The sequence below is a fragment of the Gallinula chloropus genome (assembly GCF_964237585.1).
Source record: "Gallinula chloropus genome assembly, chromosome: 18".
Classification (NCBI taxonomy): Eukaryota; Metazoa; Chordata; class Aves; order Gruiformes; family Rallidae; genus Gallinula; species Gallinula chloropus.
Window position 1 is genome coordinate 4958514 of NC_140103.1, and position 25550 is coordinate 4984063.

A 25550-nucleotide genomic window follows, 5' to 3' on the forward strand; every position below is an offset into this window, starting at 1 on the left:
TGCCACCACACTGCTGAAGTTAATGGCAAGAGATCAACACAATGTGTGATACTTGCCAACACTGGACAGCCCTCCTTTTCCTATCCTGCTTTTTCAGACACTGTTTCAACACCTACAGATCCCAAATGGTCCCATACATATGTGAGCTAAGCCTCCATCCACAGCTCTCACACAAGCAAAACTCTCAGCAGTTTTATCTATATGTGTTCTCATGCCTTTGGCAAATTAAAATGCTGCCACACCATTATATTTGAAGTTTTCCTCCCTTTTCAAAAGTCTTTCTGGTTTCAGTCGGATCTTGAAACCAGTATCTGCCTTACAAAAAGCTCCTAAATCCCACAAAATCAGAATTGCATGTATATGGTTCTTATTTGTGTGCGAAAAACTGAAGAAATTAAGGTAAAATTTTGAAAGTGACTGCTCTAGCCCATAAAGAACTATTAGGAATTCACAGAGCACCTTGTATTTTACTGTGCTGGGATCAGCAGTGTTACCTTCCACCCAGTGCACTGACCACCTGCAGCTCCGTCTCTTCCTGCACGCCAGTCTTCCCAAAACTGTAAGTTAAAAGTGACACTGTACCAAACAGCCTCAGAGAAGAGCTGCAGGTTCAGTGCTACAGCTCTCAAACAGCACTTGAATATAGCTGGATCCCAACCCAGTGAGTCAGTCATGGAGAGCAAACAGAGAGCAACCTGGGACAGCCAAAGGAACCCAGTCTGTGAGTCCAGTGGGCTTTCAGGGATGCTCTTAGGTTTCTATTCACATGTTTTGGTCACCAAAGTGAAGAGACCTCAGAGGAGGAAAGAACAAGTTAGGTAACCTGACTACTATTTAAATTATAACACTTTGATTTCCTATTTTGTCCCTTAAACCAAAGTTGGGTCACAGGTGAATGCCCTGAACTGTCGTAGTTGACCTGCAGAGATTAGTACCATGAAGTTGCAACTGTGAATTAGAATGGTAAAACCCTGATTCTTCCTTCCAGCAGCTCTCAGATCTCCTCTCTCAACAACCTATTTTCCCTTGACACGATAGAAATGTGCCAGTTCTTCACACTGACCACAGGACACCCTTCATCTCAGCTTCCTGAGCAATATGGGAAAGGTTTTCAATGCAAATATGTGAGAACTTGGCTAGTTGGTTGGGTGAAAATCTTCAGTTTCTTCTAGGAACAAAAGACAATCTCTAATAATAATATCCCATGGTAAACAGGTTTTTGCCTGTGGGGATGCAAACCAGTCCTTTGCCCAGAAGTGCCTGACAGCATGTAAGGGCACAGGACTCGTATGCAGCCGACCAAATCAGGCCTTCCTGCACCCTGACTCCTTCTGGAACGCTGCCTGGTTTAGCTACCTCCTTCCAAACCACAGTCAAGTATTCCATTGGGAAGTTTCCTCTAATGATGAATTTGACAGCCAAGTTCTTTGACTCTTCAAGACTCAAATACTACCCAATGTCACCTACTCAAAGTCACTTTGCCCAAACTGCTGCTGCCAGCCAGGCATCTAATTTTGGCAGCCAAAGGAGGAGCAAGGAGCCCTGTGTTGGATGCTTCAGGGCTCTTTCAGTGCTTCTTCACAAAGAATTTACCATCTGAGCTCAGGGCTTTCAGTTTGGTTTTACCTGTTCCCACACAGGGAAAGAAGAGATGTTGCTGGTTTGGTTTGCCGCATCTAAACCTTTCTGCCATTGCCAAAGACATGAGAAGTAGCCCAGGCTCTACAGCTTCCAGAGCTTTCTCTCTCTCTCCAGTAAGGTACTGACTTTAGAAAGGCAAACTTGATACTGGCATCTTCTGAGAAAAGTGGTTTCAAGATAAGGACAGTCAGGATGCAAAGCCTTCAGGTTTCCTAATACCTCCTTAACTTGTGAGAGGAAGCTACTGCAGAAAAATACCCCTCCTTTCAGCAGCAATAAGAATGAAAAGATTGTGTGTGTGCTTTTGGGTCCTTAAAAAATAAAAATATTGACTTAGAAGTAGAAGCTTTTCTTCTTTCTCTTCCTGGAGCCTCAGAAAGCTTGCTGAGATCAGAGATCTCCTTAATTGCTGTATCCAGGATTTCACCAAACTCCAGCCATCAAAAGGAGCTTGTATGAGGTAACTTCTAAAAATAATACCTGCCTCCCACAGCTGAAGCCAAATATACCTCCTGCTCTTATTGGAGCAGAATAAGAAACAAGAAGTGATGCTACTGACAGCAAATGCAGCATCCTACAGAAAGTCGATAGAAGGATTTTAGAAGTGTATAAACTCTGTTTGATGCCTTGCTATTGTTGGCTCAAGATGCATATTAATGCTTTTCCCCAGGATAGAAAGGCTCTCATGGTACCAACATAGGTCAGGCAGAACGTGTGGCAGAAGTGACATCATCTTTTTATTGTAATCCTCCAATTTTCTATCTATTGGATTATTTAATAGCAATAGATGAGTGCTATGCTGTGAGGGAAGAGAGAGCACAATCTCCTAGGGAAGCCAGGGAGAAGGGAGAATAATTCCTCACCCATGGCCAGCCTCAGAAATCTGTGCAATGAGCTGCTTCTGTCAGAGTTGTGTAGGGCAGGACTGTGTGTGTGTGGTGTTCTACAGCACGTGAAGTGAATCTGGTGTCACTATTAAGTAGCTCATGGGCACGACTGCTTAACAGAGCCTGCATCCCAGAGCAAGGTATACCTTCTTATGGACAGCTGCCACGCACGTGGTAATGGGAGGGTACTTTGCCTGTTACAGGATGCTCGGCGACTCCTCTTGCAATAGAGGCAGATCAGGAAGCAGGTAAATGACTTAATTAAAACCTCGTTAATGAAAAGGATGAGTCTCAAAACACTTGCATCAAGAGTTCAGTCACACGATGACTGAGTTATCATGGTTTAGAAAAGGCTACAGGCAGAGCAACTGAGGGTGAGAGGGATCCCCCCTGCTCAGGGAAGCAGAGGAGTCATCCAGGTGAGAGGAAGATTTGTTAATTTTGCATAATAATGAGCTTTGGTTGGAGAGAAACCCCTGTAATTGTTATTGCTTGGCCAGGGCGTCCTGCTTCCTCAGAGAGACCATGGCTATGGCACGGCATGTGCAGTCAGCATTGCTAAGGGGGTCGGTGCCTCCAGTGGGGTGAAGACAAATACAACTTCATCCCCTAAAACACATTTTCTAAAATATGTTTCTATGTCATAGTCATGCCATCAGCTTCCAGAAGATCCTGCCCCTTCAGCTCCCACTGTCTTGCCCCTTCCTTTGGGCTGAATCGGTCTGACTTGGAATGTGTGGAGGAGGAGGAAGAGGAGGAGGAAGAGACTCTCTGAGATGGAAGCAGTGATGTGCAAAGTGATAATAAAAGGGAAACCAATTAGCATTAGTGAAGACAACAGTCAGTAAACCAGCAACCATATAATGGCTCTGGTAAGAGCGAGCTGCTTTCTAATCAGAAGAGACACAAAATGAGAATGATTGAAGGAGAGAATTGGTCAGCCTCTTATTCTTACTGCTGCCTTCAGAAATTAAGCCAAACCCTACATAGGTCACTTGGACTTTCCCCACTGTTTCTCTCTCCCCCATAGTGAAGGTAAATTTTATTGTACTGATTTAGTACCTTGATTACCACATCACTTTTCTGTTGTGTTGGGGCTTTTTTCTCCCTGAAAATGAGGAGAAAATTAGAAGATATAATTATAATATTTCTTCTTTGTTACTCATCAGATTTTAGTATGCCAGCAATTAAAAACACATCCATTATAAATAGACAATATCCATCATTTAAATTAGGCCAAAGTTTTAAAAACGCCCTGTAAGATTTTTACATGTCAGAATAATCCAATCACTATTATGTTTCCTTGATGCAACTATTTTGGGACTTGGCTTGTTCCTTGATAGGATTTTAATTAAGTCATTTACATTTAATTTTCAAATATGTAGCTGTTACAGAAGGTAGCAAGGAAATGCAAAGACAAAAAGGAAGCTGAAGACAGACGATCTTTAACAAAAGTATTTCTGATATAGAAATGAATCTGAGGAATACATATTCAGTGATAAGTATTCCAGTCCATGTCTGGTAAACTCTCAGATAATGGCAGCATGGTAGGGTCACTGGGGTTCTATTAGCTCAATTAATGAGGAGTAAGATAAGGCTAACACCTAGCTCTTCAAACGGCTAAAAAATAGAGCTGATAGTAATGGAGTTATTAACCTTCGCCAGCCATTGAATTTTGCTGCTGATTCAAACTCCATTTCCTAGTTCAGGCCTCCATTAATAGGCTGTTTATTATCCCTAATCCACATTGGGATCAGCTGCAGAAATATGAAAGCCCCATGTAAAGACCAAAGAGGGTTTTTTTTTTTATTTTTGCATTCTGATTTTTTCCCCTTTCAAGAGATTCACAGATTCTACCTTAGAAACTGGGAACTTCATTATCCTAAACTGTTTGAATACAGGCTCTTAGTGCTGTGATGAAAAAGCAGCTTTAAATATATTCTTTAAAGATGACTTAATCAGGGATGCAGCCACATTGTTTTGGAGACCAAATAAAATACCACTGGCAAATTTGCAATGGAGAAGCTGGTGCTGTTTGTTTTCTTTACTGGGAAAGAAAAAACTTTAATATTGGAAAAAATGGGTATTTGAAATATATCATATCTATATTGTTAGGTCAATCCTTAGTTAATCCCCTGCTCAGTCTTGTCTGTCCACCTGTATTGTTTCTAGACGCTACTGTAACATAATTGATCAATATTGAAATGTAAAACAATCAATCCTGGATTCAGATGAGATGGGAAAAAACCCAAAGGAAACGATGGAACAGAGGAACTGTGAATCCTGGGACAGACTTAGCAGCAGAGCCCACTGGCAGAGTTGGATGGGGCTTGCCTTGTTGGTCTGAGGAGAACTCCAACACAAATCTTGTTACAATTAACCACAGAGATCTTGAATTAAAGGGTCTTTAGGCTCTTTGCTGAGTTTTTACACACTCAGTTGAGATTTGTGATACTTTTGTGATTTTTTAGGACATTTTCCAATGGGAGACACATGTCATAGTTACCAAAGTCTACACACCCAACATTTTCTGAAGTCCATCAAAATAACCCCTAATAGAATACCAGCAATTATGAGTAATGGAGTTAAGATCAAAATAAGAAAGGTTTATGCTAATATATTCATAGATCCAGTACACAGTGCTACCTCTAAACTGAATGCAGTCCTGGTGGTCCTGTCTTAGGAAAGAAACAGCTACAATAACTAGAGAAGGTAAAGAACAGGGGATCAGAAGTGTAAAATAACTTCTAGGAAAGGGAAGGATAAATAGACCAAGGCTCTTCACCTGGGAAGAAGGAGACTGAACAGGCAGATACATGAAGCTTATAAAACCAGGAGTGTTGGGAGAGCATGAACAGGGAATGCTTAGAACTGTGTTTCAACAGAAGGAAGGAGCCTGGAGAAACCACCGTGAAGTATTTTCACACAACACCCAGTGAAACTAAAACCCCTTTCCATACGATTTGGTGGAGGCCAAAAGTACAGTGTGTTGAAAAAAGAGACTATAAAGCCGAGGAAAATGGGCTATTAGACAGTTGTCCAGATGACCTTCTGGCTCAGGGAATCCTTAAACTGCTGATTGCCCTAAGCTGGCCTGGAACCAGCAGACAGCTGGTCGTGAACCCGCTGAAGCTAATGACAAGAGATAGACAACAGATGACACTGTTGCTGCTGAATCTCATTTTAACTGTAAGTTGGGGAGTGAGCAGAAGGGGCTAAGAAAGATTTTGCTAGATATTAAATAGATTTTCCTGTACATTAGAACTATCCATCACGACACTGTCTATCTCCTATTGTTGCCCAAGCATTAGCAATAAGAACCAGCCAAAATACCCATTTACACTCACTTGGATGAGGAACTGAATTCAGCCCTTTGCGTTAGGAGTTCTGAGCTTCAGATGCCAACCTGTAGGTGTATTTGGATTCCCCCTTACTGTAGGCACGAAGTGGTTAATGGTGTTCTTTGACTAGGTAGCTGAGAGACCACTAATAGATTCAGCTTCTTATTTGCCCTAAAGGCTGCCACAGTTCAATACGATTAGGATCCTGTCCACTTAAGCTGTAACTGCTTCATAGGGAGGAACACAGAAAGCAATACATGTCTTCTCTGAGTACAGAAAGAGCAGTTCTTTGGCAGACAGGTTTTCTTGGATATGGGCAGCATTTACCTGCCCCAGTCTGTAAGCAAGTCCTTGCTCCACTGCAATTTCTAAATTAAAGAAAACCTTGTACCTTACATTTTCAGTGGAAAATGAATTATTTTCCTTTTTGTTCCAGGGCAGTTCTTTGGATGCAGTGGCTGATGCTGTATGAGTTGGGGTTTTTTTTATTATTACATTTTAACAAACTTTATGGCCCATTTTGTTTGTTTTCAAATAACTTTATTTTTCTTCTTTTCTACCATCAATTACTAGGTTTGTTTTTCTTTCCATAAGATGGAGGAGTCAGGAGACTGATCCTGCTCAATGCTGTATAATTTAGTATTATGTGTACTAGCTTTATGAGGTGGGAGTCAGATAAAACATAGTATTTGAACACTAACCATTTATTAGCTCTAAGGAATAGATTTGTGACTTGACAAGCAGACAATAACTCTGTGTTCTGATCAGCCAAAGAGGTCTACTTTGAGTTCAAAACACAGAGTAACATACTCTTTCACAAATAATTTTGTTTCCTGATGTGACTAGATTTTAATAATAAACTTGATATATATGTAAATTTATTTTAATCTAATTTCATCAACAGAGCCCTCCTAAAAATGAGACTTTGTAGATTGTTCTGTGTCTGATTTATAGATTTCTGCATCCTATTCCCAGATTGATTTCAAGGCCATAATTCTATCAGGTTTTTCTCCTGATGTCAGAAACACCACCTCTGCAGATAGTGTTTTATAACTAGCATCACAACTGCAACTGAATTACTGCCCTGCTATCCTATGCTGCAATATGTCCTTTTGTTTATAATCACCCTCTCCCCCTACTACTTCAGTTTCATGAAAAATACCAGCTCCAAAATCAATCAGGTAGCATGATGTCTATTTTTGTCCCTTCCATCCCTGTATAAAATAGTAAGGGCCAAATTCTGAACTCAGATACAGTGTGAAGGGCCCTCTAAAGAAAAAGGAAGCTGAGCAAATGGACCAGTGCCAAATTTCTGCACATACCATTTTATAATGAGTTGTTCTTCCTCACTTGATGAGGTCTCGATCCTGCAAAGGTGCACACAGCACACACCTGAGTATTCACAATGACCTCAGGTACATGTTGAGGGGCTCAGGACCTCTCCTCTAAATGCACATGAAGAATAATCCACGGGAAATGATCATTTAACTGAATCTGACTTTCAAGGTTGTCTCTCCCTTTTGCTGTGAAATAGATTCCTGTTTAAGATATATTTTGTCTTACTTTTAATAAAAAAAGCCACTGCTGTTTTCATATCCTTTCATTTTTAAAGCCTGATGGCATGACTGCAAGCTCCCCCCCTTTTCACTCCTCTCTCCAACTCAGTTCCACGCTGTACCCTGTCTGGGGAGGGGGGATTGAGAGCAGCCACGCAGAAGGCACAGGAGCAGAAGCTTTGCCAACTCAAACACTTATGTGGATAATGTATCTTTTCCACCATTAGTTTTTTAGGTAAGAATAAGCTTCCTGGAAGTGTAAAGCCTACAAATTCCCAAGGTATGCCTATGGAGTGGCCACCGTGTCAGCCAGTGGTATGGACTGAACTGGGAAGCCCTGGAGGGAAATGGAGAAGCCTCTCAGCTTTGATGAGTACACCAGCATCTCAAATCCTCATCACCCTTGGACCAGCTCTGAAGAGCAACTCCATTTTATTTGCCAGGCAGTCATAACAGTTCTCTTTTGATGCTCGTTTCTCTTATATTACATTTCTGAACACTTCATTATAGCTCAAATAAAATATAATTCTCATGTTGTTTTTAATTATTTCACAAAACCCAAAAGCCTCATAATGAGCTCCCTGCAATACTAATATATTTCCATGATATTATACCAATGCTAAAGAAGGAAGATGTAGATCCCCGCCCCCCCCGCTGCAAATAAAATACACCTTCTGATATAATCCAAACTTTAATCCATTTCTTATGGTTTGCCTTTAGAGGCAACTCAAACAAATAACCAGAACGACAAAACTCTTCTCTCTCCCACAGTTTGACCATCTGGAGGATTTGTAAGGCCAACGCTCTATCTCCTCCTCTCCAGGAGCAAGACCCCTTTTCTAGCTACGGAAGGAACAGACAAACACGATGCAATAACTCACACAGTGTCCACAAAGACCCGTAACTTTCCATAAACTGATTTCTTATATATGTAATGTCACGATTACTAAATTTGTATCTTACCTGTTTGGAATAATATGGGATTTTTGCAGCTGTTCTCCCTGCTCTATGTCTCTTGGGAAGCCATAAAGCACCCAACCATTGGTCACGCAGTCCAGTGCGTTGAGGCGTTTTGCCAGGATCTTCATAACAAGGTTGTCTGGGACTGGAAAGGATTAAAAAGATGATATTTATTTTGTGTGCTGAGTCTGCAATTAAGGAGGAGGACACACACTACTTTTTTTTCTGCTCAGACCGTTACAGGAACTAAACCCCAAAGAATTATCCCTGCTTATGAGTGACAGATTTTTGGAGAGAGGAGTTACTGTTTACTTTTATCTATTTACTGTGCTATCACAGAACCCCAGAACTCAAGGAACTACAGGACTAAAGCAAAATATTTGGTAAAAACTGCTGCCTACGTAATTCTGCAATGTACTGCTGCTCTCAGCCGTGCTGGGTTGATGTCACACTGAAGTGTGTGACACAATCTTATCAAAATGCAAAAATAATGACTCGAGTTGGGGAAAAGAAATCCTAAAACAGGGAAGAATTTTCTGCAGCGTTCTGTGTTTCATTTAGCAGAGGATAACAGGTCTGCCACAGCAGGCTGGATGTGGTATTTCTCCAATTTGCCCAAAGGCTTGAAGGTTTTATAACTGAAAATAAATTTCCAAAATGTATTTCAACTACTGTAATTACTGCACTGATGACTCCCTAATTTTAGAGATGAAAGTTCTCTTTCCTCTATTATTATTTTTCTTTAGGGCAAGAGAGAACATCAGCACGATGCTGACTGGGATTACAATTACTATGCAGCTTTTAAAATTCTATTTAATGGGACACAGTGGTAAAGCAGTATCCTGCATTTTTTCACTACAGCCTTCATGAAGTAAAATATTTCAATCCAGATACTTAGATTTAAATATCTTGGGTTGTTGGGGTTTTTTTTTATTTATATAGAAAAATCAGATGATGAGGTTCAACTACAGGGAGTATACTTTTTGCAAGGACTCTTGCAAGGGGATGAGCTCAGTGTCAAACTGCCACAAAGCAAGGTCAGGAAAATCAGTGCAAACCACTTCCCAAAGAAGCAGCCCAAACAATTTTCCAGAAGGAATGAGAGTCCCTTCCCTTTACTTGTTCAGGATGCCTCATACACCGGCGCCTCTACTGGAAACAAACAATAAAAGATGCTACATAAATCCACATCATGGAAAGTTGATGTTTTGATCCTCACCCTGCCATTGAATCTGCATAGAGAAATACAACAAGTGCTTGCAGGAGAGGCGACACGTCAGACTGTTAACAATGCTGACAGGAACGTGCCTGTATTTCAGGAGAGGTTATTACCATCGTATCACACTGTACCTTGGGTACAAGCAGGTTTTAAACTGCACTAAGAGAATCCATTTCCTTCCTGAAATTTTATATTTCCTAAAGGCTTCTACCTCCATGATGAAATTCATTACTTCCCCTTTAAATAATCAAATCGACTGAGTTTACAGAATCACACTCAGTCTTCAATGTACCAGCAAAAAGGGAGGAAAACTGTAGGGAATTAATTAGAAAACAGATTAGTGTATTAATTGAGGATATCCATGCTATAAAGAACCAACAGCAAACCCCCAACACAAAAACCCCAACAAACAAGTTAAGGAGAGCAATATTCTCCATCTGCTAAAAGAATAAACAGAATAAAACCAGACACTTGATAGAGAGCAAAATGGCAACACAAAACTAGGTGTTCTGTTAAAAACAGGATGCAGAAAATTAACTATACACCAGTGCAGCAGCAGGCAGCAGCATTATTAGGCAGATGATGCGTATCTAAGACCTGAGCTGCAGGCAGGTATAGAGAGGATAACAGGAGAATCTCAGTGCTCTTTGCAGGGCAGGTCATCTCCCCACCATCCAGGTTACAAGAAACAAACCCAAGACATCCTGGCAGGATAAAAGACCAAAAAAAAATTAAAAATCCCCCCTTCTCTTTCCCCAAGATGTTTTCCATACAGAGACCAGTGGAATTTTCCTGTATTCCTGAATTTCTGGCTGCAGTATTAAACTTTCTGTCTTGATGCATGTTATTTTATCATGATTCCTCCTGGAATCATTAACATGGATTTATAAAGATGCCAAATGATATGGGTTTTGGAAACATTTTCAGAATACTTACAGATTGTTTTGCAAGGGATTTGAATGAAACCTATGAACCCCCTGAGTAAATGCACACTGAGGTGGGATTCTGCTGGAGCTGACATTCCTGTGGGATGAACAGGGAATTGGGACAGAAGCTGAAAGCCCCAGGAACAGCACAGAGAAATAAGTGGATATTCTGTGCCACTGAGCTTCCAGCAATTCATAGGAGATTCTTCAGTTCCAGGGGCAAAACTGCTTCCATCCTGCATATAGGAAAGGAGAAATACTACAGCCCATAAGAAAATTAAGAAGCAACTGTGATGGGAACCAGAGAGCATCTCCTCAATCTGATCGCTTCCCAGAGACCCTCTGGGAATCCTGATGATCAAACCCCTCCACTTCAGCCGCTATTTTGGAACAAAATTTAAGACATCAGAAGAGGGGGCAAAAAATAATATCTAATGACAGTGACAATCAATTAACAATTTATCTAATGACATGTTGGATTTGGGGTATTTTGTGTAATACTGGGGGTACATGGCAACTCTGACACCTCGCTGACTAGAAGATATCAGCAGCACATTTTTATTGTATACTCATGTACATATATACATCACGGAATAATATAGATGCTTACATATATTCTGTGCCTCCCTCTAAAGCTTGATGGTGAGAAATAAAACATAAACAAGTCAGACAGCAAGCTCTGCTCTCCTCTTGATTAGCAAACATACCTATCACTTCAACACAATAGGGGAACAGAGCTTGTTGGCTGTTCGGTGGCATTACAAAGTACATCAGCTGCCCTTGAACAGGAACAGTCACACTTAAAACAGCTGCATTAAAACTGTAAAACATCTCCCACAGACCAGAGGGGGAAGAGAAAAAAAAAAAGGAGAAAAAAGGAAGAAAGAAATCAGTATTTATTCTTATTTTGCTGTGGTACAGAGAGAGCAGGTAACGAAGAACTGCAGCATGGTAATCCTTCTCACTTATGTGGAACTGTCTCTTGAATGTAAGGCAAATTAATAACCTGTAATTGGAGGGGCACACAGTCTGTAAGTAACTAGCCAGAGGTCTCCTGGCCTTAAGCACATGACCCAACGGGCTATAAAGCAAAGTAAAATTTAGAGCTTTTCTGATGAGACACTCAATCTACATGTTTTAAGTAGATTATGAAGCACAGGAGCTTTGAATAGTCAATTCCTTTTCAACATAAGCTTGTGTGAGTTTCCAACTTTTAAAGTTGGGGGAATGAGACTCTAGAGAGGTATTACTTCATCATTAGAGAAGTCCAAAGATAAGTTTCTCGTAAAAATTACAATGTGCTACAAAGAGAGATCCAGATTAGGTAACGTGGAAGCACATCTCTATTAAGGTGAGAAATCAAGGTACAGGAGTAAAATTCACCCCCTCAGAAGTAAAGCTGCAGAGCTGCTGAGCTACAGCGATACCTTGTGCTGAGAGCATCGTACGTCGCTCTGGACCACGGTCGCGGGGAACCGCAGGAGTGGCACACGTGGCAGAATGAGACCACAACCAGCTCCATCTAGAAATGTAATTCACTCACACATACGTTCTTGCCTGACATCAATACCACACACCACAACTCCTTTATCACCCAGCCTGTCTTGAGGATGTTAATGGTCCAGACCACGCAGCTGAATTAGCAGCTGCGGACCCCAGAAGCGATCTAATCAATTCAAGGGTAGGATCAGGCTGGGTACAGAGGCTTAAAGTGCTGCTGTTCATGCTGGAACTGCTGCGTGGACACCTAGCGATTTTCTATCTTCAGGGCTGTCAATCAGCACTTTGCAGCAGACCATTTAAAAAATAAATTTACTTCCCAGAGCTTCAAAGGTTTGTGCAAGTCGAAGGTACTTCTCAGGAGAAGTACTTCCTCATGAAACTCAGAGGAGTGTGGCCTATTAGCTCTTACCCAACCCTAGATCTGCAGGACTAATAGAAAACCGAATCAGGCAATCAGTTGACAAAATCATACCATCTGCTCAGGACAAAAGTAACAGAACATTAAAGGCACAGTCTGAAATGCAAAAAACACTACTTGAGAGATTACAGGGCACTATTCTCCAATAGCTTCAATGCTGTCAGTGCTCCAAGCTATACAATTATCATATTTAAATTGATTCCTCCTCCATATATTTCCCTTTAAAACAGACTTTTGAAGGGTAGTGACTCACTTCTCCAAACCCATAAAACCCTCGATTCCAAGTACAGCAGAACTGCATTTGCAGATATAAACTCTGTCAGCTTTGTGCAGTAGAAAGTTTAAGGTCCTTTTGACAATATTGTCCATTTCCCCTTTATCCTTCTCTTAGAGATTTTTTTTTTTTTTCAGCTGAAGGTCTGAAGACTTTCACAGCTAATTCAGATGCCTGAGGCTTGATCTGAGTACTTGACAGTTAACATCTTGCCCTGAGTATAAGCTACCGCCAAAGGCTACTTTCGCGGCTTGTCCTGTCAGTCCTAAATTTAGCAAAGTACGAGCAAATTTAGCAAATTTCACCTTATTGCTCTATACACTCCGGGTTCCTCACATCGGCTCATTTTATTTGGGTCTTTCAAGGAAGCATCGTATGTTCTCCCCCGCATCAAGGTCTCCAGAGATGGCATCGATTTGGTTTTACAGAGTGAGGCGCAGTGATTTACCGCCACAGAAGTTGACCGATAATTTAAATCTCACCCTCCCAACACCCCAGGCTCGGGAAAAGGGGCCGGTTTCCCGTTTCCCAGCACCGCAGCCAGCTTTACTTCCCGTACATAACAACCGCCAGCCCCGCACGCCTCCAGCGCGAACGGGAAGAAGCCGGTCTCTGCTCCGGTGTAGAAAAGCGAACGGGAGCCTTTCCGCACGGCCGCGGGCACCCGTGGGGGCCGGGGGGGGCTTTACCCCCCGCGGAGCCCCGGGAACCGGTCCCGCTCGCCGCCGCCGCCCCGGTTGGTTGTTCTCTACCGCCACCTGCCGGGCGCGGCGGGCAGCGCGGGGCGGCGGCAGCCGGTACCCGGTACCCACCCGGCGGGCAGCAGCAGCAGCCGCGGCGGCGGCAGGGACGCGGAACCACCGAAACCTGCGCGATGCACGGGAACCGGCACCGCTCAGCCCGTCTCGATGCCGGGCACGGCCGGCCCGCCAGCCCCGGAAGGCATCTCCGGTTTCCTTTAGCGGACGCGAAGCCGGGAAATAAAGAGGCAGCGTAACGCATCCCCGTACCGAGAGGGCACTGACAACGCACCGAACACTCAGTAATTCCACCACAGGGGAAACGTACCCACAACCCCCGTCCGCACTCGCTCGATCCAGCACCGGGGGGAATGCAGCCGGTGAGACCTGGAACAGTGATTTTAGTACAGTGAAATACTGATGAAATATTTCCTTTCCCCATTTTAAATAGTTTTGGTTCTTTGGATAGATTAGAACCGCTTTTTCTTCTTTTTGATTTTCTTTCTTAATAGGATGATTTTTAGTAATTCACAATAGGAAGCAGCTGTGTGAAAGAGGAAGGGGTGATGTAAGTACCATTCCAAATCGGCAGGCAAATGATGGTCATTAAATTAAGACGTTCAGCGACGCAGGTGAAAGGAGCACATCATTCTCACACACAGCTATCAAGCCTGTTATTCAGGAATCTACATCTGATCACATTTAATGACTCAAGCAGATTCCAGCCCTTTACGCTGCTTTACCTCCTAGTGGCATCTCCGGTCCAATTCAGTCCAATCTGAGTACCCAGCTTACAAACACAAAAAGCTCTTCTCTTCCCCCTAAAAAAGCCCCTGGAGCAGTGTGAGGGTCTGTGTGTGTGTTTGCCTAATGGCACAGGCTCTCAGGGAGTCACAGGAGGATGTAGAGGGCTGACACTACGGTCAAGATCCACACACCTGGCTTCACATCCACGCTCACTGACAGAGGTTTTCTGCCTCAGTTTACCCACCTGTGGGACAAAAGCAACTTTGAATCACCTCACAGGGACATTTCTAATTTGAAAGTTTCTAAAACTAGTAACAAAACATATATTTGCACTCTTTCAGTCCTTCAGCTTCTCCTTATGCAGAGAGAATACAGCTAGACACCAGATAACTGCAGTTCTGCATCATTTCCATTATCAATCAAGGTCTTTATTTCCTCCTTATTTCTAAACCAGTTCAATTCTACTAAAGAATACAGGGCTTGTGACAGGTCAGAATTTGGCTTACAAACCCCTTTTTGACTAGTAATATTTAAAAAATAAATAGTCTAGTAATCTTGGTGAAAAACATCTTGGGCTTCTGTATCAAATACCAATTGATTGATTATACAATGAGATATGTTAAGGGGTTTGTTGGCCCTGTGCCATGCTGCCTGGTGTAGCACGAACTCTAGATCCTCAACAGTGGGATCCACTGCCCAGACCACTCGTCTTGACACCCAAACCCCAAATTTTGGACATTCAGGAAAAGGAATGATAATAAATGCTATTAAATGTTTTGCTGGTCATTAAAAACAATCTGTTCCATACAGGAGCCTGATTCTGTATGTACAGCACCCAGTGAAACAGAGCCAAAGCCAGAATTTCATATTGAACTCCAAAGACCATAAAAGTGGATGCTGCCCAAACACAATGTGCTTTCCTCTCCAGCTGTATTATAAAAACTCCTGCGATTTCCCCATCCCAAACTCCTAGCAGAAATCAAGCCAGCAGCTCTTTGCTGAGGAGCAAGTGCTGCAAGAAGCAGGAGCAGGAGAGGAAAGAGCATGTTTGTTAATTTTTAAGAACAACTATCAACAAAGAGCACGATAAATACAGGAGATTAATACTCCATATTTATAGGGTGCTTTGAAAGCCCCTGAGAAGCATGAGGTGCTGTATGGCCAAGAGCCACCTCTTCTCTCAAATCTACGAGGGTTTGTGGCACTTTGGGGGTGCACATTGATCCCTGCTGACCCAGAATAGGAACTGTGGGCATCTGAGACACCCTACCTTCCAACTGGCTTTACCCCCAGACTCCAGCAGCACTATCCCCATGAGTTACCATGCCTGATGTTGGACTATCACCACTCCAACAACAATAATAACGGTCCACACCGCTGCAAAACCAGGAGAGTGGCAAAATCAACATAGGCTGGACCCTATCCATCAACTGACTGATCACAGTTGCTCCAGGAAACAACTGCCCATGACTTAGAAATAAAATCACATTTATTTCATCTGGTCTGTCTTGCAGGGTTGGGTTTCGGGGAGGTTTTTTCTGTGTTGTTTGGGTTTTCTTTTGGTTTTGAGTCTTAAACAACTTCATAGACTGAGTGTTCCCAGTGTCACTTCAGTCCTTAATATCTAATAGCCAGATAGGACAATTTTGATTGCTGCATGCTCTATAGAATAAATAAAAATTAGACTTTTAAAATGAAAAAATATATTTTCAAATAAAAGGGAATTCTCTGTATCATATTGTTGGGATTGAATGCATAAAAAGAGTAAAATTCAGGAAAGAAGATGACCACTTACTGCCTACACACCTTCATGTAAAACTTTTCTATTCTACAACCTTCCATCTTTTATTAAAATACAGACACCTCAAAGAGAAAAAAAAAATTAAATTTTATTTTGTTCTCTTGACCACCAATTTTCTCCTAGTAGGAAAAGAGGCTGCTACCTATTTTCCATAAAAAAACCTTTGTAGCAGTCCCAGAGGAAAAGTCAAAAGTTTGACTTGAAAAACGGAGCTACTTCAAAAGCATTGTCAAACAGAGGTGAAGGTTTCTTAAAAATGCATAAATTAAAGTACAGTGTATTCATAAATATCTGGAACTTTACAGAGGATATTTGTGATTGAGGCGCACACATAGGGGAACATACAGCATCGTTATAAACCTCACTTAAATAAAGGAGAAAATAAATGTGTTTGTTAGGCACTGTTTGGGCTCTGTGTGCGTGTGTGTGTGCGTGTGAGAGCATGTGTGTGAAAAATGAAAGAAAAATGGAGAGTTTTTTTCAATAATAAAAAGGGAGTTGCACTGCAGGGCCCCTAAAGCTTGTGAAAAATTAAACTCGACGGATTCAAACTGTCCTATTTCCACTTCAAAAGAGAAGAGGCACTGAGCTCTTCCCAACTTATCTTCAAACGCCCAGCACCCTAGAAAGTTTCTTTAAAAAAAATAAAGTCTCTAGTTCCCCCAAGCACTGTACCCGTTACTGTAGCTGCTGTCTCTCCCTCTTCTAATTATACCCATGTGAGTCTATTAATCAACTTGTAAATTATTTAGAGAGCCATGCGCTGTCTTCAGCTAGTACAAACACGCTGCATGCAAAGACTTGCTGAAAACCAATGGAGCTCCCAAAGGGTCTCTCTCCAATGTTCAGACAGCTTGCAGCTCGCCAGTACAGTGCTGTTAAAAACAAGAAATAACACTAAGCTTACCTCCTCAGATATAAAGATTTACTCAGCCTTTCAACTCTGAAACTCTTTGCAAGTTTTTAACAAAGAGGAAGCTGCTCTATTGTCAAATCTTTACTTCACACTTAGTGATGAGAATATTAATTTGATGTCAAAAAAAAAAACAACCCCACAAAACCCCCCAAAAAGCCCAAGTGCTTTCAGTGAGACTGTGATCACAATCACCAGGGGACCCCAACTTTCAGAGGCTGCACCAAAAGGCACCCCTTTAAAACCATTCCCATTTAAAATGGTGGTGGGGGAGGAAGGAATCTACATTTGTTCAGTAATAGTTTTTATTAGAAAACAGGAGAAATTAGGGAATTCTAGATTTTACCCCCCACATGCAGACAGCCGTTGGGGACTGTTTCAGATATTACTACTTAAGAAATAGAAAAAGGAAGAGGAGAAAACAACACAACACAGATTGTGTGTGTTCAACTCCAACAGGCTGCAAACAGCATGATGTTATCTATCCACCACAAATCAGCTCTCTTTACAACCCAAATCTTCATTTTGGTGGAAATAAAACCCCAATTACCCAAACTAATAGCAGTTCTCCCAGCTGAAAAGCAGAATCTTCCTGGTTGGGGAATGTTTTTGTTCCCCTTGCTCTTCATGCTGTTTTCCTGCCATCTCACTTTCCGTGGCTCCATTTATTGCAGCCTTGCAAATGGATACATTAATTAGCAGGGATCACTCCATGTTGTTTCACCATGAAAACATGGAAAACTGAACAGATTGGCAGGCAAATTTCTTTTTGACTGACTGATGACCTTTCCTATTTTTATGTACCAAAACACTACTTTTTTTCATTAATAAAATGCAAACACCTCAAGGAGCAAACACTAAGGATATTTAAGGGGGGGATAAAAGCAGATATGCTTATCAGATCACGATAGACACCTTTTAAATGGTGACCATGGGTCCTGCAAGTGGAACTTCACATTAACATATGCCCATGTTTCAATAAGACAGGCTCAGAACACAGTCTCGCCCTTCTCAGGATTACAGCAACCTGGGGATGGAAGTTCTGCATCAAGTCTTCACCAAGCCTGTGGGGTCTATGAAGGGTCTATCTGTGTGTGCGTTTGTCCATAGCCTGAATTACTAGATGGGGAGGACTAATCTATGGAACAGCCTCTTCACAACAGCGCAGAAGGAATCAAACTGAAGGAATTCATTTTTGTGAGCTGTCCTGCTGCCTGTGGAAGGGTTCTGGCCTCTATGCTGACTTTTTACTCAAAATAGAAGTCTTTCTAGGCTACCCAAGCGAACGGTGTCTACTAAATTTAGCATTATTGTCCAAGAGTTAATGTAACTGGAGCTGGTGACCAGAAGGCTGGTACCAGGCTCCAATGCTGGCGATTTTCTGCCTAAAGTACAGTTAGCAATAATTGCCCTGTATTTGTTGAAAACCAGAATATTCTAAAGGAAAAGTCTATACACTTCAGGCTGCTTGTCCAAAGACCAACTCTATGTTTATGAAAGCAGTCAGGTTACTGAACTTTCCACTGACAGTGGATTTTTTTAATATCTAGTGGGCACCAATTGTAGACTAGAATGTCCTGGGAATTAAAAAATTAATGGGCTCCAAAATATCTATGCTGCCTTGGTTAAACAAAATACATCACTACATACAAAACTGAAGTATGATAAACCATGAGATAAGGTCTTTATGAGACAGTGAACACTAGGAAATGTTAGGAAATGGGAATGCACAGAGTTGCCTTCTGTGGTGATAGAGCTGTCTGGGCTACATACTGTATACACTGAGCAGCACTACAGGAAAAAACAATACAAAGAATGTTTGTGAATCCGAAAAGCAAGGAGAGATTGGAGTTAGTCAACCAGAACGGAATGGACAGTGGGCAGGGTGAGTCAGCTCTGCGCAGGCTGGGTTTTGACCCCACGGCATTCCCTGTTGGCATATGGTAAATGACTAGTTCTATGCAGTCACATCCACAAGAAGGGAAACCACACCAAGATAAATCCCCAGGACAAGGATTTTAAGAGTATATGAGGCATGCCTCAAGATTTTACAGTCTACTCTGACTCATAATGATTAGAGCACAACATTTCTCATGGCATGTCTCTGGTTCCAGGGCATTGTGCAATCCCTTCACTTGTGTGATTCCTTGCCCAAAGGAACAACTACACTTACTTGGTACATAACTAGAAATGCCATGAAAACATTGACATTCTAATTGCTTTTCCAATTATAACACTCTCTGCTAAACTAACTCTATTCAAACGTGATTTACTTGAGGTTGGTAATAATGTGAGAATCTTTCCTCTGTATGAACCTGTTTGTAACTCCGTGGCAAGGCAACAAGGATTCTCTGCCCATCTTTCCTCCTCAGTACACTATGTTCTTTTATTTTCTTCAAGCCTCTTGTGAGGGCAGTAATGAATTCTTGTTAGTGTTTACTAATGTAAATTCATTCTTTGTTATCCCTGGGAGAGGAGGATTAGCAAAATGACAGAACTTATTATTCCTGGTATTGCTAGATAATATTTATTTTTTATTCAGCTCTTAATTTTGTAGTATGTCCCACCAAATGAAATATATGTGCATATAAGCAAAAACTAAGTGAGAATTTTTTAGCACAATGCACAGAAATACAGTTATGACTCCCATTAACATTCAGAAGCACTGTACAGCTTTATCCTTGCACACTCGATTAAAAGAATTGATCTAAATCTGAAATCATTTCTGATCTAGGGGAAGTAAGGAATTACAACTTCAATTGCATTTTCCTGAAATGAAAGCACAACTCCCTTGGACTAAGGATGTGCATATTTTTAGGAATGGCTAAAAATTAGAATCTGTGCAACTATTTTACCCTACTGGGAAGGCCTTTGGTATCTTTTTTTAAGGAACTTTAATGGTTAAGATGAGGTTTGTGAAGTACACAAAGAGCATTTTAGTAGAATAAAACAACTCTTCAAGGATTTATCTTTGAATAAGTAGATCAAGCAAACTCCCATCTCAACCATAACTGAAGTTTAGAGGAGGAGGTATTTACAGTGGCTGTCCTCCACAGAGATGCTGAATGAACTTACAGCACACACTTCAGATTCTAAAATTAATGGATACCATGAAAAGGCATAGTGGTTTAAACAACTCTCTCCCAGTGAGTTAGACTGCATACCCAAGTAGCCACATTCAGGTCAACGAGACTACACACATGCAGAAGTTACTCCCATACATGGAGGCTTGGGATAGTTTGCCACCAACACACACTCAGATCTCTGGCCTTGCAGTTAAATGGCCATTCTGATTAGCGGTTTCTCCAACCCAGGAAATCCTCTCCTAGATCTCAGTGCCTACATTACAGAAGACCCAGGCTTCCCTCTTTAACACTAAAGAAATTCCTGCTTTCTGTTCCCACCTAAGCACCTGGTTCAGCAATAAGGTGGCAGCCACAAAAGATGAATGCACTGAACTAGCCAAGTTCCCACCTTACACAACCCATTCACTGGAGATGCAGTTCAAAGTCAGAATGTATTACCTTGTGGCTTGGTACAAGTGACTGACAGAGGGACAGAATACCCAAAGCTGCAAGCTGCCAAAGGCCTTTCTGAAGTGCCTCAAGAAGTACCAAGTCTCTCGGTCTGGTATCAAGGGAACCTCAGTTAATTTTATAGGCTCACGTTTCAGATGTGTGTAATTCAGCCTTGGGATTAAGCTATTGTGCGCAAAAAAAGAGGCCTTTCAAGCTTTCCACCTCACCAAAAGGCTTTCCATACAAAAAAGAAGAGACAATGAAGATTTCTCTTTGCTCAGGGTGGGAGGGGTTTGCTCAAAACTCCATTAATACTAAAGCTTAGCTGACATTTCCCACCCTTTAGCAAAACTGTGGCCTTATATTAGCACTGTCAGTACCCATTTGGTCTGTTGTGAGAACAGAACTGGAAGTTCCTCTTGCAGGCCACTGATTTTGGAAAACAAATAGTCTTCCACCCTAGTAAAATAGTTTCTGATTTTTAATGCTCAACACACATAGAGCACTAACCCTGTGTGAGACACATACGTAAGTTTAAGCTGCCACCCTAAGGAGCCTACAGCATTTATATCTGAAATCAGTGCAGAGCCTTCCAAAAGCAAAGATATGCTTTGTGGTAGTCCTCTCTTACAACAAAAAAATGCTGAAAGAAATGAAGTGCAAAACCCCTTTATTTCTAAAGTTAAAAATATTTGCACTCTATAAACTGATTTATAACCACAGTCTAAAGACTGGTTAGTCATATTTTAGTACAGCCCATTTGAAATAAAAATGGAACACGAGTCTGTGTGTAAACAGCTTAAACATTTTCAAGTTACCCATCTGTATCAGAATTCTGATGCTGGTTTAGAAATTAAATTTTGGAAAGTTTACAAGAAATCTGATTTTCACTGGAGCACTGAACTATTGGCTTTGAAGAGTTGAGAAATCTAACTTCTGTCACGCAGTGCTACAAATCACATATAATGAATTAATAGAATCAATCAACTTCCAGATTACTCTGATGTAACTTAGATTAGAATCTGACCAAGAAAAAAAAAAAATCACTCATAATTTATTTTTTGCCCCAAATTTCTAACTAGAGGGTAATGAGAGAACAACGTGCCCTACCTGGGTATCCATTGTCAATATAAGGCTTAACGAGTTCTCCAAGTTTTGTCTTGTCTGCAACAGCTTCCTTTAGCAGTTGCCCACAGCAAACTAAGAGGAAGGAAGAACAAAAAAGACACAAGGTTAAATTTTAAAAAGGAAGCAACAAAGAAAAGAAAAAAAAACCTAGAAGTTGCATACTGGAATAAGGTCACTGAATAAAATAAAAGTTGGTTTTTTGGATTTGTTGTTAGGATTTTTTTTTTGGCCAAGCAGAGCAAAAAAGCAAAGAGACTGAGCAGGGGAGAATACTGAATAAAAAAGAATACATTTGGCAAAGAACATATTAAAAACAGAGATAGAGAGAAAGATATTAATCAAATATGTTTTTTGAAATAATAACTCAAGGGATTGCTAGTGGTTTTCACTTTTTATAAACTTATAATTACTGAATAAAGTTACACCTGCTGAACAGCAGCTGAACTGCACTGCTGGAGGTGCAGGATAATGTGCAGTTCAAGGAACAGACTCCCCGGATCATTTAATGATCATGTAAGAATCATATTTAAAAAACTGTGCTAATGCAATATTATCACTGGCTTCAAATACAGGGAACACCAGGAGGTGCAGAGTTACAGTTTTAGTCAGGACAGTCGTATAGGAGACACACTGTTCCTTTGGGCTTGGGTGGCACTTTCTGACCAAGGTTATCAACCCTCACCACCCCACGCCAGTTAGATACAACAGTCCTGATGCTTATTGTAGAGGGAAGGAGCTAAGGCATGGAGAGGTTACACAGCATCATGAGAAGTCCTAGTTTCAACTCGGTTTGGGTCAATATTAGGTAACAGTCACTCTTGCATGACCTTTCAATTTATAATCATAAGTCTCTTTTCTGAGATCAATAGCACTGACACCTACAGCTGCACTGACTTTAATGGGAAAAGCAGCAAGCCCTTTCATCTGCCTTATCACAGTTAAACACGCTGTTCAGCCAACAAGAGTCAGGAAACTCCACAGGAACTTTTCCTGGACAAAGACAGTGAAGTTTAATGTTTAAATGACAAGGGATGGACACAAATATTAACAGTCACTAGCTGTTCTGGAGAAGCAAATTCATAGTCAAAATAAACAGTGTAAAAAGTAACAGGAATTCAGAGAAAAGACCCCAAATTAAGACAGCTAAAATGTATCCACCTAAATTCAATCCAATTCATAGGATTACATTTTTAGGCCTGTCCCTCAATGGCCTACGTGGAAATTAAGTATATGCTGAACACTAGTCTGAAAAATCATGGTCTTCTGGCTTTGTTTTAAATACTCAATTCTTCTGCTATTTGGTTTACACTATGCTTAAAATTCAGCACATGGGTAAGGCAGTGCTAATGCTGTTTAGTATAAAGAGCTGTAATTCTCTCTCATAGCTGTTGCAAATTTTGACCTAGATGAAATCTCTATCAAACTTGCAGGTTTAGAAATAAAATTAAAAAAATACTGGGGAACATGAGAACAAGTTAATTTTTAACATGTTCAAGCATGGTTTATTTTTCATTAAGCCAGTTACAGAGTCATTAAAAATACAGCTTTGAATAAAACTACAAATACTTAACTATTTCATTATACAGCACAGAGATATTAAAATAATTGATGGCATAAATGTTACGTTACTTTTATTTGTACTTATCAGCACTGCAATATAGATTTAAAAATCATTTATATTTACCTTTTTTCAACTTCACTGGTATCATTTTAGTCTTATTCATGTATTTGTTTTTAAAACACTAAAATAAAGTTTTGACATACAAAAATACTAAACCTAGAACCACAAGCTATTAGGCAGACAGTCTCACAGCTGTCTCTCTGCCTTTACTCCAACTGCACACACCTACGATCTGGCTGTTAGATTATGTTCCACGTTTCCACGTGTGTTATGTGGAAAACACATGGCTTTTTGTGAAGTTTCAAGTTTCAACTTCAAAACTTTTAGTTCTTTTCTGACCAGATCAACTAAACCTGGAATTGAAAACAATGCCCATCAGACCCTGAAGTTGTTACTCACATGAAAAGCCAAATCCATGTTCAATTAAATCTTACAACTTCATCAGGAATTTGGGGAAGACACAAAGAAACTGGCACATCACTATGGACAACTGAGTCCCACTAATTAAAGAATATCCCAAAGGTTAAAAGAAAAATCACTACCTGCTTAGTTCTGATATTTTCATTTGGTATACATTGAGAGAACACTAATGAAACAAATGCACTTTATACTTAAAAAAGAGGACATGACTAATCAGTGAATTTACAGATAGCAAACATTTGTTTCAAGTAATTTATGGCTCCTTCTCTATTAGAAGACGTTGTAGAACATGGACACACCTTGTATTGATCATATCACCCAGCTGTGTATTCATATTATAGGACCCCTTAACATCAGGATGCCAACTCTGAGCAAGCCTCATATAGAATATTTTAGGTCTCCTTTACAAGAGAAAGCACTTTGAAAGAATTGCATCCTTTCCCAACACATTTCTTCAGACACACAGAACCTGAGTCTTTAAAAATAGAATTTACTCTGAACTTTAATATAAAGTGCTCCAATTTTGGTCAGACAGCTGCAACTGCAAAGCCATTACTCATGACCCACTGATCCACAGAAGAATTCAGAGCACCACAGGAATCTAACCCATGGAAAAATACTGATGTAAAGGGTATGAAAAATGATGACTGGAAAAAAAGAGAAATGCTAGATCTGGTTTGTCACAGAATTTATGCTCTGCTGCTTTATATTTTTTCATTGAAATACTTTTCACTGCCCTCAAAATTTGACATCCATGGCAATGGACAAACAGAGAAATTTTATGAGCAAGTAAGACAGACAGACAGCAAAAGATAAATGATCAAAAAGAGAGAAAGGGGGAATTGAGAAAAGCGCATATTTACTGAGAACTTACTGTTGACAACACCGTATTTCTGAGCTATTAGTGCTGCCTGCAGGCTCTTCCCACTGCCTGGGGGTCCACAAAAGAGAATCCGCGGTGTAAAGGGGGCGGCTGATCGGCGCCGTGTTTGGACATAGGTGAGAACTAGAACATGAGAGAGAAGCAAGAAATACTGTTTATACCCTATTTCTATTTAAAAAAAAAAAATCCAACTGCATGGATTAACTTTTTTTAAAGAACATTTTCATCTTGATCATCGTTATAGAACTGAAACATCTAAATACCCCAATCAAAATCAAGAGTCTGATAAAACTGTCCTGTCAGCAGCTTATACTGTGAGAAATCTTACTCTCCTACACTTTCTTTCATCAGTAGATGTCAAACCATTTTAAAGAGCAGATTCAATTAATAATTGCTCTTTTACCATGTTGTTTTTAGCAGAAGTAATTTTTGCTTGATAAGTACAATTTCACCACACAAATTATAGAGGGATATAATTACATTTAATACTTTCTGCAGTTTCTGAACAAATATTTAAGCATAAAACCTCAGAATGTTAAATTATTATGACATTTAATCACACACACAGCTGGGTAACAGACTCCTAATTACAACATTACAGACTTGCAGCATGGGATGCTACGTCACAACACAGCATTGAGAACACGTAACTGAACAGGAGTTTATTCTTTTGTTCATCATTTTTGCATGACATGTAAAGGATAATTGAGCTTCTCTGTCCAGTTCCACTCTGTTTGCTGGACATCATTCTTCTACATCTTGTAGGACGTAGGAAATACCACATTCAGGTCAATCTACAGATTATAAGAGCTTTGGGAAGACCACAGGACACGTGAACAATGCTTCACGTTGCTGTTTTGTGGAGATCTGAACTTTGCTGCAATCTCAAAAGAGAACCTGAGAGATCACCAAGAAGCTAAAAGAAGACATGGCTTGGCAGTGAGGCCAGGGTAGGATTGTATTTGGACATAGCTAAAACACTCTTACTCCCTCCCCATGCCCTTTTTATGGCTAACCACGCCAGCAAAGAGAGCAGCCCAAGCTTCAGCACAAG

The 25550-nt window shown here is 40.7% G+C and overlaps 1 protein-coding gene across 1 annotated transcript in view; it reads right to left on the reverse strand.

The window, feature by feature from the left end:
* The window catches only part of AK8 (adenylate kinase 8), a gene marked incomplete at its 5' end in the record, with an annotated part of 70195 nt that overhangs the window by 19955 nt on the left and 24690 nt on the right, over window positions 1-25550 (reverse strand). Inside the window, 3 exons of the mRNA XM_084272726.1 lie at window positions 8389-8530; window positions 21555-21644; window positions 24488-24619. Coding sequence (XP_084128852.1) covers window positions 8389-8530; window positions 21555-21644; window positions 24488-24619 — 364 coding nt within the window. The remainder of the gene's footprint in view (window positions 1-8388; window positions 8531-21554; window positions 21645-24487; window positions 24620-25550) is intronic.